At 49.1% G+C, this 15605-nt stretch overlaps 2 protein-coding genes and 1 non-coding gene across 8 annotated transcripts in view; 2 read left to right on the top strand and 1 right to left on the bottom strand.

The window, feature by feature from the left end:
• The window catches only part of Pigh (phosphatidylinositol glycan anchor biosynthesis class H), a 46621-nt gene that overhangs the window by 10964 nt on the left and 20052 nt on the right, over nt 1–15605 (bottom strand). The window lies entirely within an intron of this gene.
• Nucleotides 1–15605, top strand: part of Plekhh1 (pleckstrin homology, MyTH4 and FERM domain containing H1) — a 44753-nt gene that overhangs the window by 19878 nt on the left and 9270 nt on the right. For all 5 annotated transcript variants that reach the window (XR_012446129.1, XM_074067727.1, XM_020176512.2 and 2 more), the window contains 15 exons: nt 333–414; nt 503–1251; nt 4828–4906; nt 5635–5726; nt 7281–7431; nt 7633–7775; nt 8741–8851; nt 9860–9946; nt 10269–10430; nt 11334–11414; nt 11748–11930; nt 12406–12514; nt 13324–13436; nt 14525–14701; nt 15032–15129. Coding sequence is in view for 4 of the 5 variants with exons in the window: in XM_074067727.1 (XP_073923828.1) it covers nt 333–414; nt 503–1251; nt 4828–4906; nt 5635–5726; nt 7281–7431; nt 7633–7775; nt 8741–8851; nt 9860–9946; nt 10269–10430; nt 11334–11414; nt 11748–11930; nt 12406–12514; nt 13324–13436; nt 14525–14701; nt 15032–15129 (2417 nt within the window). In the remaining variant the exon portion in view is untranslated. The remainder of the gene's footprint in view (nt 1–332; nt 415–502; nt 1252–4827; nt 4907–5634; nt 5727–7280; nt 7432–7632; nt 7776–8740; nt 8852–9859; nt 9947–10268; nt 10431–11333; nt 11415–11747; nt 11931–12405; nt 12515–13323; nt 13437–14524; nt 14702–15031; nt 15130–15605) is intronic.
• On the top strand, nt 5228–5333 carry LOC141422074 (U6 spliceosomal RNA). The gene has a single exon (XR_012446732.1). It is a non-coding gene; the product is annotated as a U6 spliceosomal RNA (small nuclear RNA).

Here is a 15605-nt window from a genome sequence, read left to right as displayed (position 1 = left end):
AGGTGCGTACACACACACACACACAAAAAGAAAGTACAGAGGCTGCCAAGTGGAATTTTATTTCAACCCAAACCAGCTAGCACAGGAGGAGCAGGGGGTCAGGTCTCCCTGGAGAGTCAGCACTGGATTGGTGGGGTACCAAGTACTCTTTGTCAAAGATTTGGGCTTTTAGGCTTTGAACCTGCGGAGACAGGTTATTCTAAATCTCCATTCACGTATTTATATATTTTTGGTACTGGTAATCAAACCCAGGGCCTCCAGCATGCCAGGCAGGCACTCTACCATTGAACTATACCTTCAGCCCCCTAAGTCTTCATTTTCTTGTTGCCTAGCTTGAGATGGAGAATCAGCATCTGAAGAGCTGTAATCAGCACCTGAAGGAGCAGGTGGGAGCCCTTCAGAATGCCTTAGAAGGTAAGTAGGGCAGGTGTGCATCTGCATGATGGGGTGTGGGGCTAAATGGAGGGAGCTCTCAATATGCCTGTTTTTGTCCCAACCACAGCTCTTCAGATGGCTCCTTCAGGGACGCTGCCAGTGGCTCCTCAGGGAACCCCAGGGCAGGATTCTGTCTCTTCAGGATCAGGAACCAAGCAGGACAGTGGTCCCCAGGCCCAGTGTTTAAAGGTGGCTGTGCCTGTACCTTCTTCAGGTGTTCTACCGAGCAAGGACCCTGTGTCTGAAGCCAGAAGCCCTGAGGATTCTAGCTCAAGTGTGGCCCCCACTGGGGAAAAAACAGAGGCCAAGACCCTTCAACCTCACCAAGGAAAAGAAAGCTCTCTCAGCCAGCTGTGCATGAAGCCTGGCACCCCCAGATACAGTTCTCTCTCCTGGGGGAAGGGCCTGGTCACTGCTCAGGGAGGGACAACCCCTGGGACCAAGACCTCTGCCAGAGAAGGTAGTGGCCCTGGTAGCAGCCTGACTCTACCGAAAGTACGGGTTCCCAGCACCCCCCGGGACAGCATCCAGTTGGCCAAAAGGCACCACAGCCAGCCCCAAATGGGTCCTGGGCATTTTGACCATGTAGTGAGCATAGAAATTGGGGCTCTGTCAGCCCTCCACCCCTCCGGTCTTTCCAAGTTGGAGGCCCGAGCTGAGCTCCAGGAAGAACCAGAGAAGATGGAGATGGGGGAGCCATCTTCAACAGGAAAGGAGGAAGAAAGAGAGAGCCTGAAGACCTCCAGAGCTGAGCTAGAGGAAGTGACAGTGGGGAGCAAACCACCCACACCTCCCCTGCACCGGTTTCCATCCTGGGTAAGAAGTGACCTCGGGGCTGGGCAGGGAGCAGAGCCAAAGATAGGCAGAGTGTTCACTGATAACATTCATGCGCCGAGAGTACACTAAGCAAAAGATGAGGCTGACATCCTGGCAATGGCTTTGGAAGGCCAAAACCATGGAGCCTGCCCAGCCCACACAGGTGGCAGTAGGTGGAGCCACAATCTGAACTGGGGTGGATGATGGCTGTCATTTCCTGAGTGTTCACCATAGATCATGCTAAGCTGGGTGCTTTGTGTACCTTTTCTCTTTGAGATGATAAGTGTGAGGGTTAAGAGCACAGGTTTCATGATCAAGTCACTGGGGTTGAATTTCTGACTGTGTGACTCTGGGCAACTTACTTAGCTCCATGCCTCAGTTTCCCTAGCTGTAAAATGGGGGTAATAGTGACTACTTTATAGGATTAAATATGTTAGTGTTTAACAAGTGCTTGCAAGTAGTAGATGGTATGTAAGTTGTTGGCTATTTTTAGTTCTGAGCCTTAGCTTCCTCACTTAACATTCAGTAAAATCATGTCTGATGAACTTGCTTCGGAATCAGTGATCTGGGTGGAGGTCAGGGATGCAGATGAAACAAGACTGGCCATACAGGAATACATAGGAGGGTGTTGGGTACAGGTCAGTCTTTATACTGTTCTCTCTACTGACATTTCTGTGATAAAAAGTTAAAGTAAAAATGAGGTGAGTGGGGTGTTAAGGTTCCACAGGCCAGTGGTGAGAATGACATGAAGGTTAAAGTTCTTGGTACAGAGGCTGACACATGGAAAGGACCCTCATATGTGGTGAGGAATTAGGCCCTATTTCTTCCTTTGACAGAGCATGGCTGGCCCCACAGTTTAGCCAGTTGTCCAAGGTCATGTAGTATTTAGTGAATGTGCCACACTTTCAATTGAGGTATAGCTGCCTTGAAGCCCAGCTCCACCTTTCTATCTGGGCTGCCTCCTGAGGACATAGCCACAGCAGATGTGTGACTCTTACTTGTGGTCAGACTGAATGCTGCAGTGGTATGAAGCAGCACTGTGGGAGGACATCTGGGTGTCAGCTACTGGCAGCAAAGGGACTGGGGTACCCTAGGGTGGGATTATCTCCTCATATTGCTGCTTGGAAGATCTCTAACTTCAACAGCACCTTCCAGGGTCTCCTTCTGAAGTTCTGGTATAGGGAGGCTCCCAGCCCAGGCTGATGGGCTACACCCTTCACAGTGACTGCTGACCAGCTGCTGCAAGGGCATCTGTAAGGCTGGAGACACAGTGGAGTGTGAAGCCAGGCTAGAAGGAAGGTTAGACAGGAAAGTGCAGTGTTCCCGACAGTTGGCCATCCTACAGGCCGTGGCTTCTCTTGTTCATGGTTGTCTTGCTCTGGAATCCTAAGGCAGAGGCAGGAGTGATGGAGCATTTGGGAAAGGGATATGGCAGGAGGGCTCAGTGGCTATTAACTAAGAGAAGTGTTGTTCATGTCTGCAATTTTGCCAGAATATAGCCATCCACTGTTGTGGCTAAGAGGCAGTTGTCTTTCGCCTGTTAATTTGTCTGTGTGTGTGTGTGTGTGTGTGTGTGTGTGTGTGACAGAGAGAGAGAGAGAGAGAGAGAGAGAGAGAGAGAGAATAAAACACTTCAGCCAGGAGCACTGGGGACCTGCAGTCCCCAACACTCAGGAAGCTGAGGTAAGAGGATTACTTGGCCCAGGAGTTCTAGGCCAGCCTCAGCAACATAGCAAGACATTGTTTTTTTTTTTTTAAAGAAAAAAAAACCATCTAAAACAATGAAATTCTTCAGACATGATACATGAGCTACAATCTGGGGGTGAAAGCATTAAGGGGCAACCTCAGGTAGGGTCTTTCCATTGACCCTACCTGCTTTCAGATGGGATGCAAGGATCTCCAGAGTCAACCAGGGAAGTTTAAGGAAAATTTGTCTCCTGTTTTCAAACATCTTGGTAACTGTCCCTGAGGGAAATAAGACACACCTCAGGTTCATGCAAGGCCCTGAGGTAGTAGGATAGCTCCTGTCTGACATGAGCTTAAGAAACCACCATGCGTGAGAGCCCAGCCCCTCACTCAAGCAGAACCAGCTGGACAGTAACCAACTGGGGAAGCAAAGCCTGGGAATTCATAGGCCATTTCTCAATCCAAAAAGTAAGGGAGGCAAATATACTTGTTTGTCGAGCCCTTTTTTCTCTTAATCTTTAAAACAACCTTGTGAGATAAGAATTAGATACCCTTTTGTCAAACTGTGCTGTCTTTTGTTTTACCTCATTCCCTTAAACTTGAGTCTCATTTCCTTTGTGAAGTTAGATGTTTAATTCCATGATCACTACAGGCAGAAATAATCTCTGTGTCTTTTGTTTCTTTTTTTTTTTTTTTGTGGTACTGGGGCTTGAACTCGGCCTACACCTGGAGCCACTCCACCAGCCATTTTTTGTGATGGGGTTTTTCGAGATAGGGTCTCAAGAGCTATGTGTCCCTGCTGGCTTCGAATCACGATCCTCCTGATCTCTGCCACCCGAGTAGCTGGAATTACAGATGTTAGCCACTGGCGCCTGGCTTCTATGTCTAATTTTACTCTTTGCATGCCATGTATCTGCCCTTCCTAAACACAGGCATTCCCTGCCCCACTGGCACCCTCCTTGGACATCTCCCCAACTGCCCTCTTGCCTTACCCTTTGCTCTGGTTATCTCAGCATCTTATCCCACATCACCTGCCAGCTGTTCCAGTGCTGCTTCCCCCCTCTGGGGCCACACCCCAATATGTGTTCTACCACCTTCCAGCCTGTTCCCCAACCTGGCTGGCCCCCAGCTGCCTCCCTTGGGTCAGGCTGGCTGACCTAGTTAGCCTCTGTGACTCACCAGTCACCTGAGTGGACCTTTGTTTTCCCTGTAGGGCAAGTGAAGCAAACAGATCTGGAACAGTCTGGGAGGGGGGCCTTGTGTTGCTGGGAGCAATCAGAACTCCCTAGGTCTGGGAACAGCTTAGGGATGGCTTTTGCAGAAGTATCTTTTAACAGGGGGTTTTGGAGCGCCTTTGAAGTTTGCAGTCTTTGTAGATTTCACATTGTTACTGTAGGAGGACTATGTGTCCCTGCTTCCAACAGCTTACAAAAGAGCATGCCCTCCCCATGTTGCTCTGACTTCCTCATTATCAACACCCCCCCCAACTTTTGGAGACCCCATGACCCATGGGTCTCTATGATGGGTAAGATTCTGAAAAACAGGCTACTGATTGCTATCTTCTTAAACTTCCTTTGCCTCAAGGAAAAGGGTGGAGGTCAGAGAGGGAGTGAATATCTGTTGGGCATGGATTATGTCCCAGGTGTGTTCACATTAATTATTTCATTTGCTTTCACAGCAGCCTCAGGAAAGGTCAGTATTATTTTAGCACTGAGGGAAATGAGCTCAGAAATGAAGAAACTTGCCTGAGGTCTGTCATCCAGAAATTGACTCACCTGGGTGTGGACCCAGATCTGCCTACCTCCAAAACCATGTTTTTCCTTCACTTCCCTGGAGGATCTGGAGTGGTCATAGTCCTGGACTCTCACCTCCTGGGATCTCTCATTCCAGGAGAGCCGGATCTATGCAGTAGCCACATCAGGCATGCAGCTGTCAGAAGTGTCTCCCCGAAGTAACGCTGCCTGCTGTGGTGAGTATAAGTGAGGCCCTAGGGGCCCAAATGCTCACAGTGGGCCTGACACCTGTTCCCTTCCACAACAGATGCAGTTCAGGAGAAATTACACAGCCAAGGCTGCCTAGGAGCAAAAAGGAAGTTCTGCAGGTTCAGCTCATTGCCATGGCTAGGAGGGGAAGCCACCAAGGAAACCATCAGGGAAGTTATCAAAGTTGTAGCCAATCACAGAGCTGGGAGGGACCTTAGCAAGGTCCTCCAGCCCAGCCCTTCACCCATGTGAGCTTCCCTTCTGCAGGGCTGTGATGAGCACTGTCCACTGGCTCAAGAGTCACTGGTCACTGTTAGCTTTGGCAGTGCTTATAGTAACATTGGAAGGATATAAAGATTGGCATGGCCCCTATGCATGGATGACTTGCAAATTTGTGAAGCATTCATATTTTTAAAAAAGTCACCATCCACCCACAACAACCCCATGGTGATGGGAGCCCCATGGGCATGTGGTTTGTGACTCACCTTGGCAAGAATTGGACACAATACAAGCCTCATGGAGAAGAAAATGGTAAAGCGCAAGATTCTGCTGTGGTGGGTTCCTTTACTGTATAGGGATCATGGTCCCCAAAGGAAGTCAAAGGGAATGAAAAAGGAGAAACGAGGAAGGCCTTGGCCCTCCTCATCAGCCTCCCGACAGCTTTGTCACTGCGTTATGCCACTTGAGTTCATCTCATCCTTCTTTCTCCACTCAGCTTCCAGCCCTCCTGCCCTTGCATCCTCTGGGTCTTTCTCTGGCCTTGTTTACAAGAATGTCACTGTACCTGTCTACACGGCACTGAAGGGGGTAAGAAACTGCTGTGCAAAGCACGGATGTCCTTATCGGGAGAGGCCCCTGCTCTCAGCATGAAGTGCCTGTGGGAGGAGGGGCTGGAGGGCCAGGCTCCCACACACGACCCTGGTCAAGGATTTCAGCCAACTATATGCCATTCTGTTTATTATTTCTAATTTTTAGTATAAAAATCCTACATTTACAGAAAGCTGAGTCTATACAAATGTGGGCAAAGTAAAAAGTTATAGGTGAAACCTATGCTTGCTCCACCTCCCTTCCCCACCCTTTCTTATGTCCATCTCACTTTCCCAGGTCCCCACTGGGGCTCCTTCCAGAATTGTGTAGGTGTGCTTAAACAAACCCCTAACCCCAAATCTGGGCAAGTGCACTACCACTGGGCTACACTTTCAGCTTTTGTTACTGTTTTTTGGAGCATAATGTAATGCTCCAAACTTGTTCAAACTTTTCATAGAAGAATAAAAAACCAAAAGTGATGAAATTTCCTCTCACATTGCTTTTCCCTAGTTCCCAACTCCAGAGGCAAGTATCATTAATGGTTTAGTGTTTATTCTGTAAGCTCCTTCAGTACATTTACAAATATGTGTGTGCCAGTTTCTCTCACTCTCATTTCTCTCTTACTCTTGAGCTCTCATTCTTGAGCTCTTGCTCTCCCTTTTCCCCTCTCCCTTCCCACATCATTCTCTCTCTCACACACATGCAGGCACACACATATATTGTTCTGTGCCTCCTCTTCACTGTGCAGTAAATTGACTGCAGCTGCACTGTGACTACCTGAAGCTTTCCTCCCGATTTACAATAGGTTTGTATCCCTATCTTTGGATAAAATAAATGGTGCAATGAGCATCATTACGCATATATATGTACATGTATATGTATCCTTGTGCACCTATATATCCGTATTTCTGTAGGACAGAGCTCTATAGGCAGAATTTCTGAGCAAGTTGTATGACTCTTTTAGGTTTTGGTAGGTTCTGCCAAATTGCTTTCTAAAACCACTTGTGGGTAGGGGTGTCTAGAAAGAGTGAGGTCCTGTGTTCTATCCCTAGCACCACACACACATACACACCTGTAAATAAATACCAATGCCTTGTCATATCAGAGTCCTTTTTTCTGCATTCTCCTACTCTCACCAACATTGAGGTAATCAATCTTTTAAATGTCTGCCACTGAAGATCTCTCCCTGCTTTAGTGTCCTCACACATTTGTAAAGTTCCTGTCCTGCACTTGGCCCATGCCATGCTAGGGCCTTTTGGCCACCTAGTGGAGGGAACAAGAGTCACAACAGGAGGTGTTCAGTCCAGATGGGACCAGAAGATGGTGTGGGGGAAGTGTCCAAAGTGCACAAGGTACACTGTAAGGGTACAGGAGTGAGGTCAGGAAAGGACCTTTACACAGTTGTCTACTCAGTGCCCGAGCTGGGCCTCACAGTCTCCCCAGACATGCTGTGTGTATCACACTCTGGGTACTTGGAATCAGGGAGAAGCTATTGGGTGGCAGGGGGCTTGTTTTGCAGCTTGAGTTGCAGTGGGGAAGGGGCCTGTCTTGCAGAGAGCCACACAGATCAGCAGTGTGCCCGTTGTGGATGAGTCCTCTGGGTCTGACGATGACTGCAGCTCTCAGGCGAGTTTCCGGATATCAACCCCCTGTTCTGAGTGTAGAAAGACCAGTGGACTAGGCAGCCCTCGGGCCATCAAGAGAGGTACAGAGAAGGGGAGCAGGAGATGCCTCTCACTTTTCCCCTTGGGTGTTTGATATGGGGCCCTTGCTTGATCTGTGCCTGGGATCCCCAGCAGCTTCAGACTTGGGGGTCTCTGGTGGGTAATGAAGGCCCTACAACTCTTGGTTGTGGGTGTAGGGGAAGGTGTGGGACTTGGGCCTTGATTCCTTGTCCCATTGGCAGGGGTCTCCATGTCCTCACTGAGCTCTGAGGGTGACTACGCCATTCCCCCTGATGCCTACTCACTGGACAGTGACTACTCCGAGCCTGAGCACAAAGTTCAGCGCACCTCATCCTACTCCATCGATGGACTGGGACTAGGCGGGGTGAGCAGGGAGCACAATGCCATGCCCTGGCAGGCCAGAGCACAGGCTGGGAGACAACCTGAAGCAGAGGCTACCTGGGACTCAGCAGCAGCTAAGGGAGGAGAGGGGTCCCCAGAGACATGGAGGGGAATAGACTGGGGGTTTCCCATATGGAGACAGACACACCCAGATCCCATAAGGAAGGAAAGAGGGAGCCTCGGAAGTTCCTTGGAACCCCATGAGGAGTTTGCATATATTTACTTGTTTTAGCTCCACACTGACCCTTAGATGCAGTAGTGAGCTGTATGGTTGTTTTAGTGTGCCAGGTGCTGTCATTGGTACACTTCCTGCATGTCACGTCCCATTTGTCCTCATGGTCCTTCTGGGGTTATTGCCCTGTTTCATAGATGAGAAGCTTGAGGCTCAGAGGACATGTACCACATGCCAGGGCTAGCTGTGAGTCCAGGTCTTGATTCCTCAGTCCTGGCTCCACAACTCCCATTGCCCTGTCTTCATTTGCCCTGCTCCACAAACCTGCCATCCAGCCTGTGCCCACTATTCCCCAGACCTGTCTGCCTTCTCCTGGCTATGCAGCCTGGAGTGGTGACCTTCCTCCTCTCAGCTGCTCTCTGAAGGAGAAATTGACCTCTCCTTCAAAGGCCAGTTCAGGTCCTACTCTTTCCTGAAGCCCATCTTGGCCAGCCTCTCCCCATTGCAGCCTCTTTCTCTCACCTCTTCAGGGTGGGCCAGGTGTTATCTTCCCAGCCATCGTGGGGCCTTCCATGGCAGGTTTGCCTCACTTTAGTCCTCTCTGAACACTCAGCAGGGTACAGAGCCCTGAAAATGAAAACTCATAATAGATGCTCAATTACTTTTTAAAATATTGATGGCAAAGAAGTGCCCAGCTGGATCAAAAGACCTGTGATGTCCAGAAGCCCCAAGTGATTTCCCCTTTCTGTTCCCTCTTATTCTCTTTCATCCCTCAGGAGTCACTGGAAAAGTCAGGCTACCTGCTGAAAATGGGGAGCCGGGTGAAGACGTGGAAGAGACGCTGGTTTGTCCTGAGACAGGGACAGATTCTGTACTACAAATCTCCGGTGAGACCCCCCCCACTTCTAGGACTGTAATCACAAGGACCCCACCCCACACCCAGAACTGTATGGGAGGGGCTGGCAGAGGGGCAGTGTGGCCAGAGGGCAAAAGGCAAAGTCTGACAGGCAGAGATGGGCAGCTTGACTGGCGTCTGGAGGCTCTGAGTCACACAGGGGACCATGAGGTTGTCACTTGTTCTCACAATGAAATAAGGCATGTGATACTTAAGGCAGCTCTAGGCCAGCTGGCTTGCAATTCGTTCTTCCTTTAGAAGCCAGTCTCTTCTTATGTCTGGTCCTGTGAAAGTACTGTTCCTCCTCTTATCTGGATTGTTCTAACAGACACGTCCATTGCCTCCTCCTCCTTACTCTTCTATGCGGAATTAAGGAGTCTTGGATGTTGGGAACTAGCACTGAAGAACGAATGTTCTAAACAGTACAAAAAACTTCTCTCTTGTGTAACTCCAGTTGATTGGTAGTAGCTGTCTCTGCCTCCATGTTAAGGATTCTAGGTCTGTGTTCTCTCATAAGAAACTTGCCACAGTAGCATTAGAAAGGATGGTAATAGTGATATATGTGGCACTTACCTTGCCATACTGGGTATAATGATGTAGCAGAATTTTTTTTTTTAAGGTAGGGTCTTGCTGTGTTGCCCAGGCTGGCCTCAAACCCCTGGCTCAAGTCATCCTCCTGCTTCACTCAGCCTACTGTGTAGCTGGGACAGGCGCATGTCCCAGCTTAGTGGAAAGAATTTAAGGGCTTTATAATTCAGTAATAATCTGGTGGCTTCTGACCCAATTTTAAAGCCTCATCTATCCTGTTTGAGACCTGGATGAGAAGGACCCATGTTCCCAATTAAGGGTGTATTTAACTAGTATCAGAATCTAGAACAAGTTACCCATAATACTGTGGCCAGGGAAGCTTGGTTGTGACCTGGAGTAAGATAGAGAGGAAAATGATGCTTTGAGAAGCCTGTACACCTCATTGCTTTCCTCCCTATTCCTTTCTTTACAGAGTGATGTCATCCGGAAACCTCAAGGTCAAGTGGATCTGAATTCTCATTGCCAGATTGTTCGAGGAGAGGGTGCACAGACATTCCAGGTGAGCCTCTCGTAGCAGCTAGTACTTTAGACAGATTGTTAGGCAAGGTGCTGGGCTTTGGATATGACTATGATTGAGACAAAGATGGACAAAAACGAAATGAAAGATTTCACATCAAAATAGTAGGATATGATCCTAGATTGTGAGTGTGAGAAAGGAAGAGAAGACAGAATGTAAGAGATGGAGTGAAGGTAGGAAAGATACAAAGGAAAAGAAGGGAGGGAGAAGTGGGCTAGGAGGAAGGGAGACCTAGTGGGTTCAGGGATTTCTGCCTCCTCAGCCTGCCTTGCTGCTTCTGGCCCCAATCCCTCACCCTCTACAGCTCATCTCTGAGAAGAAAACATACTACCTGACAGCAGATTCACCCAGCCTGCTGGAAGAGTGGATCCGGGTCCTACAGAACCTGCTGAAGGTGCAGGCCACTGGACCTCTGCCCCTGCCTCAGGGGAGTACCAAACCCACTGTGAAGGGCTGGCTGACCAAGGTACAGGATGGGGATATTGGGGGGGAATGCGGAATCAGGTGTGGGAGTGCCAAAGGATCCACAGCTCCTTTCTCCAGAACTTTTTACAGTGGTTAACCTTAAAACATGATCTGACCACACAAGGTAAGGTGGTGATTCCCTGGAAAAAGAGGTCAGGGTTATTAGGACGGTTGTTCTCAAGACAGGAGGGAAGGGAATGGAATGATTTTACCTACTCTGAGGTCATTAGGAGTTGCCCCCTACATCGTATCCACCATGCCTCAGGGTTAACAATAGGAAGAAGGGACCTGAGGTGGGTATAGTTGCCATTCAGAGATTGAAGGTATCCCAGGCCTGTTCTAAAGACATTTTAGGTGGGGTTCTTCTGGTAGCAAACAACAGAGCAAGCATTGCTAACTGCAAGGGAAATTAACAAGGAAGCACATTAATGGGGCCAGAATGCCATGAGGAACCAAAGCAACTTGAGCTCTGCAAGCTTAGGGCTCCCAGGCTTTCTCCTTCAAGTCTGTGTTTGTGCCCTCCTCCTACTCTGCCTGTGTGTGCTTTCTGTTCTCCTGTGATTTATGGCTGCCATGGCACTTACCTACCATGTGGCATCCTGACAACCCTGGCCTCTGCCAGCCAGCAAGTTCTTCCCATGCTCATTTTCCTAGGGGATGCATTGGATTGTCTTGGTTAATCTTTCAGTAGCAGGTTTATAGTTACTACATGGCCCAGGGGTGGCTGGGGTGTCACATGGTAGCCACTATGGTGATCTTACTGTGAAAGGGGTTTCATTAGTAATGAATAGCATCTCTACTAAGAACCTGTCTTCCTGTGGCTTCTCTTTGCTAGTTCTTGATTTATTTGTGGGGAGAGGGGTGTGCCTGATTCTAATGAAGCTAGTTCACTTCTGTCTTACAGGTAAAGCATGGACACTCCAAGTTGGTCTGGTGTGCTCTTGTTGGGAAAACCTTCTACTACTACCGGAGCTACGAAGACAAGGTACTTCCTTGGCTTCCCGATGGCACCTGCTCTCCTGCTTCCCTCAAACCATTTAACTATGGCCCCACATACTGATAGCAGACCCCAGCTTCACCCTTTACCCCATCAAACCCCACAAGAAGTACAGAAGCCATCTGGCCAAAGCACATGACCAGTGTGAGTGGCCTATGTGGCCTCATTCTGCTCCCAGCCTGGCTTCTGCAGCCTCTACCTCCTACATCCTGCTATCTGTCCACATCCATGATCCCCAGCCCTACTGAGCCTAAGGGTTCAGAGAGAGGAGACTCCTCTGACTCCCCAGCTCTCCCATTCATGGAAGGCTTATGTCCACAGAGACCCCTGGGTCGTCTGCCTGTGCAGGATGCTCACATAAAGGAAGTAGATCGATCCTGTGATTCAGATGAGGACTATGAGGCTGGAGGAACTGGACGATTGCTCTCTTCCCACTGCACCCTGGTGATCCACCCACTGGAGCACAGCCCCACTTACCTTCTCATAGGCACTAAACATGAAAAGGTAAGGGGCGGGGTGGGCCCCCACAGCCAAACTTGGAACTATGTTCTGATCTTCCCTTCTCCCTTTTCCCTCTTAAAACACTTTGGCTAATATTCTCTGAATAGGAATATTCCTTTTTATTAAATTCATTCCTTTACCAGCTTCTCTGCATAAAGCCACATACTTGAAAATGTGGCTTTGACTCACGCCATCCAAACTAGCTAAACCCACCATCCTTCCCCTACCCCAGCCACCCCAAGACTATATAGGCCAGGCTGGCCTGGAACTGACAATACTTCTGGCTCAACCTCCCAAATGCTGAAACCCTGCCCTGTCCAGCTTAAAATTGTAGTTTTTTTTTTTTTGTGGTTCTGGGGATGGAACCCAGGGCCCACACATGCTAGGCAAGCATTCTACCACTGAGCTAAACCCCCAGTCCTGAACCCCACCCTTGCCTCTACCTTTCCTACCCTGACAGCTTTCCACCCTCTTCCAGGATACATGGCTTTACCATCTTACTGTGGCTGCAGGAGGTAGCAGTGCCAAGGTGGGCACTGCCTATGAGCAGCTCATTGGGAAACTGATGGATAGTGAAGGAGACCCAGGTAAGGCAAGAATGGCGTGGCCGTCACTGCATGTGTTGCAGGGTGGTGGCTAGGTATTTATTGTTCAAGAACCCAAAGAAAGCACTACTATACCTAGAAGCTATGAAACATGTCTCAGCCACAGAGAGGAGTTCCCTCCCACTCTCTGGGGCCCCCTGTCTCTGGTCAAGATCCTGAGGTGACCACCACTCTATCTGGGGGAGTTTGTCTGGGAAATTCCCCAGACAACATTTACCTGGGTAAATGTTTTACTCTGTACAACCTGCAGCTTTTCTGGGTGGGCAGAGAACTGAAGATAAAAGGCAGTTGGTTAATCTATAGTCAGAGTTTGTTAATCAATGAATGAAGCCTAAATCTGGGTCAGGCTAATGTAAGCCTAGGCTCTATGGATCCTTATTTTGCTATTGATTCTCAGGGCTCTCGGAAACCAAATTCTGTCACACTCAACTCTCACCCCTTTACTACTGCTCCATTTGTCCATTTCAAACAGATACTTATGCTCTTCTAACTAGACCTGACACTGTAAGGAAGGCCCTTTCCTGCACTCATATGATTATTCTCAGACACACTTACTCAACCTCTACTGCAGCTCCACAGCAGGTTGGTGGCTGCCTTCCTGTACAGCCATGCCTGCAAGTGTGTGCAGATCACACACACAGCCTTTGGACAATAAACCCAGAACAACCCAGGTTTCTTGGAGCGTTAAGCCACTGTCACTCCCACAATTCGAAGCTGGAACTAGGAGGGTGGGAAGTGAATTCCCTCCTCTATAATGACTGCCACTGCTCTCTCATCTGTGCTTTGGGCAGACTCCCCCCTCTGGAAGCACCCTATGCTGTGCTACAGCAGAGATGGGCTGTGCACCTCTCTCACCACCCTGCCCTCCGAGGCCCTGCAGACGGAGGCCCTCAAACTCTTTAAGGTAAAGTGGGAGCAGAACCCAGACCCACTCACCATCAGTGTCCACACTCCACACTCCTGAAGCAGCTCGAGCCCACTACAGTGATACACGGTAAAGGAGACCTATGTGTTTAGGGAGTAGCCCATGGGGATCCAGGGAGGAAGGAAAGAAATTTCCATATGATCCTCACGACTTTCTTTATGGCAGCAATGTAAACCTCCTGCAAGTAGGGAGAAGGCTTTGGGGCCTTGAGAAATGTCAGGAAAACTCTCCCTTGAGCTTCCCTCCTGCTAAAGTAATAGCAGGAAAGGCCAGGTGCACATTGCTTCTGGACCTTAGAGATTCTGACCTATTTTAGAATCTTATTTGTGTTCATTTTCGAGATAGGGTCTCATGAACTGTTTGCCCAGGCTGGCTTCGAACTGTGATCCTTCCTGATCTCTGCCTCCTGAGTAGTTAGAATTACAGGCATGAGCCACTAGTGCCCAGCCTGTTTTATATTTAAAAAAAAGAAAAGAATTTGCTAGGGGCCAGGTGTGTGGCACATACTTATAATCCTGGCACTCAGGAAGCTGAAGCAAGAGGATGATGAATTTAAGACCAGTCAGGGCTACACAGCAAGATCTTAAAAAAAAAAAAAAAAAAAAAAAAGCTAGGTGCCCAGTGGCTCACCCCTGTAATCCTAGCTACTTGGGAAGCTGAGATCGTGAGGATCACAGTTCCAGGCCAGCCCAGGAAAACAGTTCACAAGACCCCATCTCCAAAATAACCACAGCAAAATGGACTGAAGGTATGGCTTAAGCAGTAGAGTATCTGCTTTGCAAGCACAAAACTTTGATTTCAAACCACAGTCCCCCCAAAAAAGAAACAATGAATTTGCTCACAGGCAAGCTTATGTCTTGGCTTATGTAATGGAAACATTTAAAGATTTCAAGATTCTGTCCAAAGTAGGCCCTTTCAGCCTTGCAAACAGTAATTGTGTTCCCTCTTAGAAAGGACTGTCCACAGTGAATGTGTTCCTTGAGGCTCTGATTGCCAGAGACAGCACTGCATGTCAGGACAATAACCAACAGGCTGTCTGCCTGTGTCTACTGTCTTTCTCCTTCCAGTCCTGCCAGCTTTTCATCAACGTGCCTGTAGAGGCCGCCTCAGTGGACTACCACGTGTCCCTGGCCCAGACGGCACTGCAGGTCTGCCTGGTTCACCCTGAACTGCAGAGTGAGATCTACTGTCAGCTCATTAAGCAGACCACCTGCCGCCCACCTCAGAAGTATTCTCGCATGCAGGTAGGCACCCCCTGGGGATAGCCCATTCGCAAGGGCTGCCCACAAGGTGGAAAAGGTGGAAGGAGGTACCTGGGCAGGTGTGCTCTGAGCCAAGCCAGTGGGCAACCTCCATGCTCCAAGCTACCTCAGTATAGCTGCCCTTTCTATGCATAATCCAGCTGTGCAATTGCCATTCTGGACAAAGCCTGATAAAGTAGCCATCCCGGTACTCACAGAAGGGTGGGGGAATCTGGTGTGGGGGAAGAGACTGAAGGCTGTGCTGCTTAGGGATGTGAGGGCTGGGGGCACTGCACATTCAGGCCTCACACCACAATGACTGTCCAATGGCAGTGCTGGCAGCTCCTGGCTCTCTGTGCCCCACTCTTCCTACCTCAGCATCACTTCCTCTGGTATGTCAAACAGCAGCTCCAACGCCACGCTGATCCCAGGTGAGTGAATGCATTTCCTCTGCCACGCTGGCACTACTGATTGTGGCATAATTAAGAGGGATGAGAAGGGGCAGGTTAAATTGAATAGATTGCTCCTCCCCTCTGAGATTTGCTCAGGGTAAGGAAACTTCACCCCTCACTGTGCACACAAATCAGCACGTGGAGATCCTAGCATGCCTAAGCTTCTCTGTATACTAAGCCATGTGTCCTTGGGTATTTTCTGGGGGCTGTCATGTGAAGCCATGCATCCCCCAAATTGTCCCCAATTATTCATTCTCTGTTGTCATATTCTTCTGGCTTCTGCAAGAAAACATCCATGCCAACAACCTGCTGGAGATGGGACCTCAATGACAAATTAACACCTACACCAGACTCTTCAGAGATTTTCCCACTATCTGTCCAGCTACAGTTTTAGTCCTAGCTAAGTCTATATACGCACCCCAGGTACCAAAGAGGCAAGGATGAACAGAGTCCCT

This window comes from Castor canadensis, chromosome 3 (assembly GCF_047511655.1).
Source record: "Castor canadensis chromosome 3, mCasCan1.hap1v2, whole genome shotgun sequence".
Classification (NCBI taxonomy): Eukaryota; Metazoa; Chordata; class Mammalia; order Rodentia; family Castoridae; genus Castor; species Castor canadensis.
This window is presented reverse-complemented; position numbering and strand designations above follow the sequence as displayed.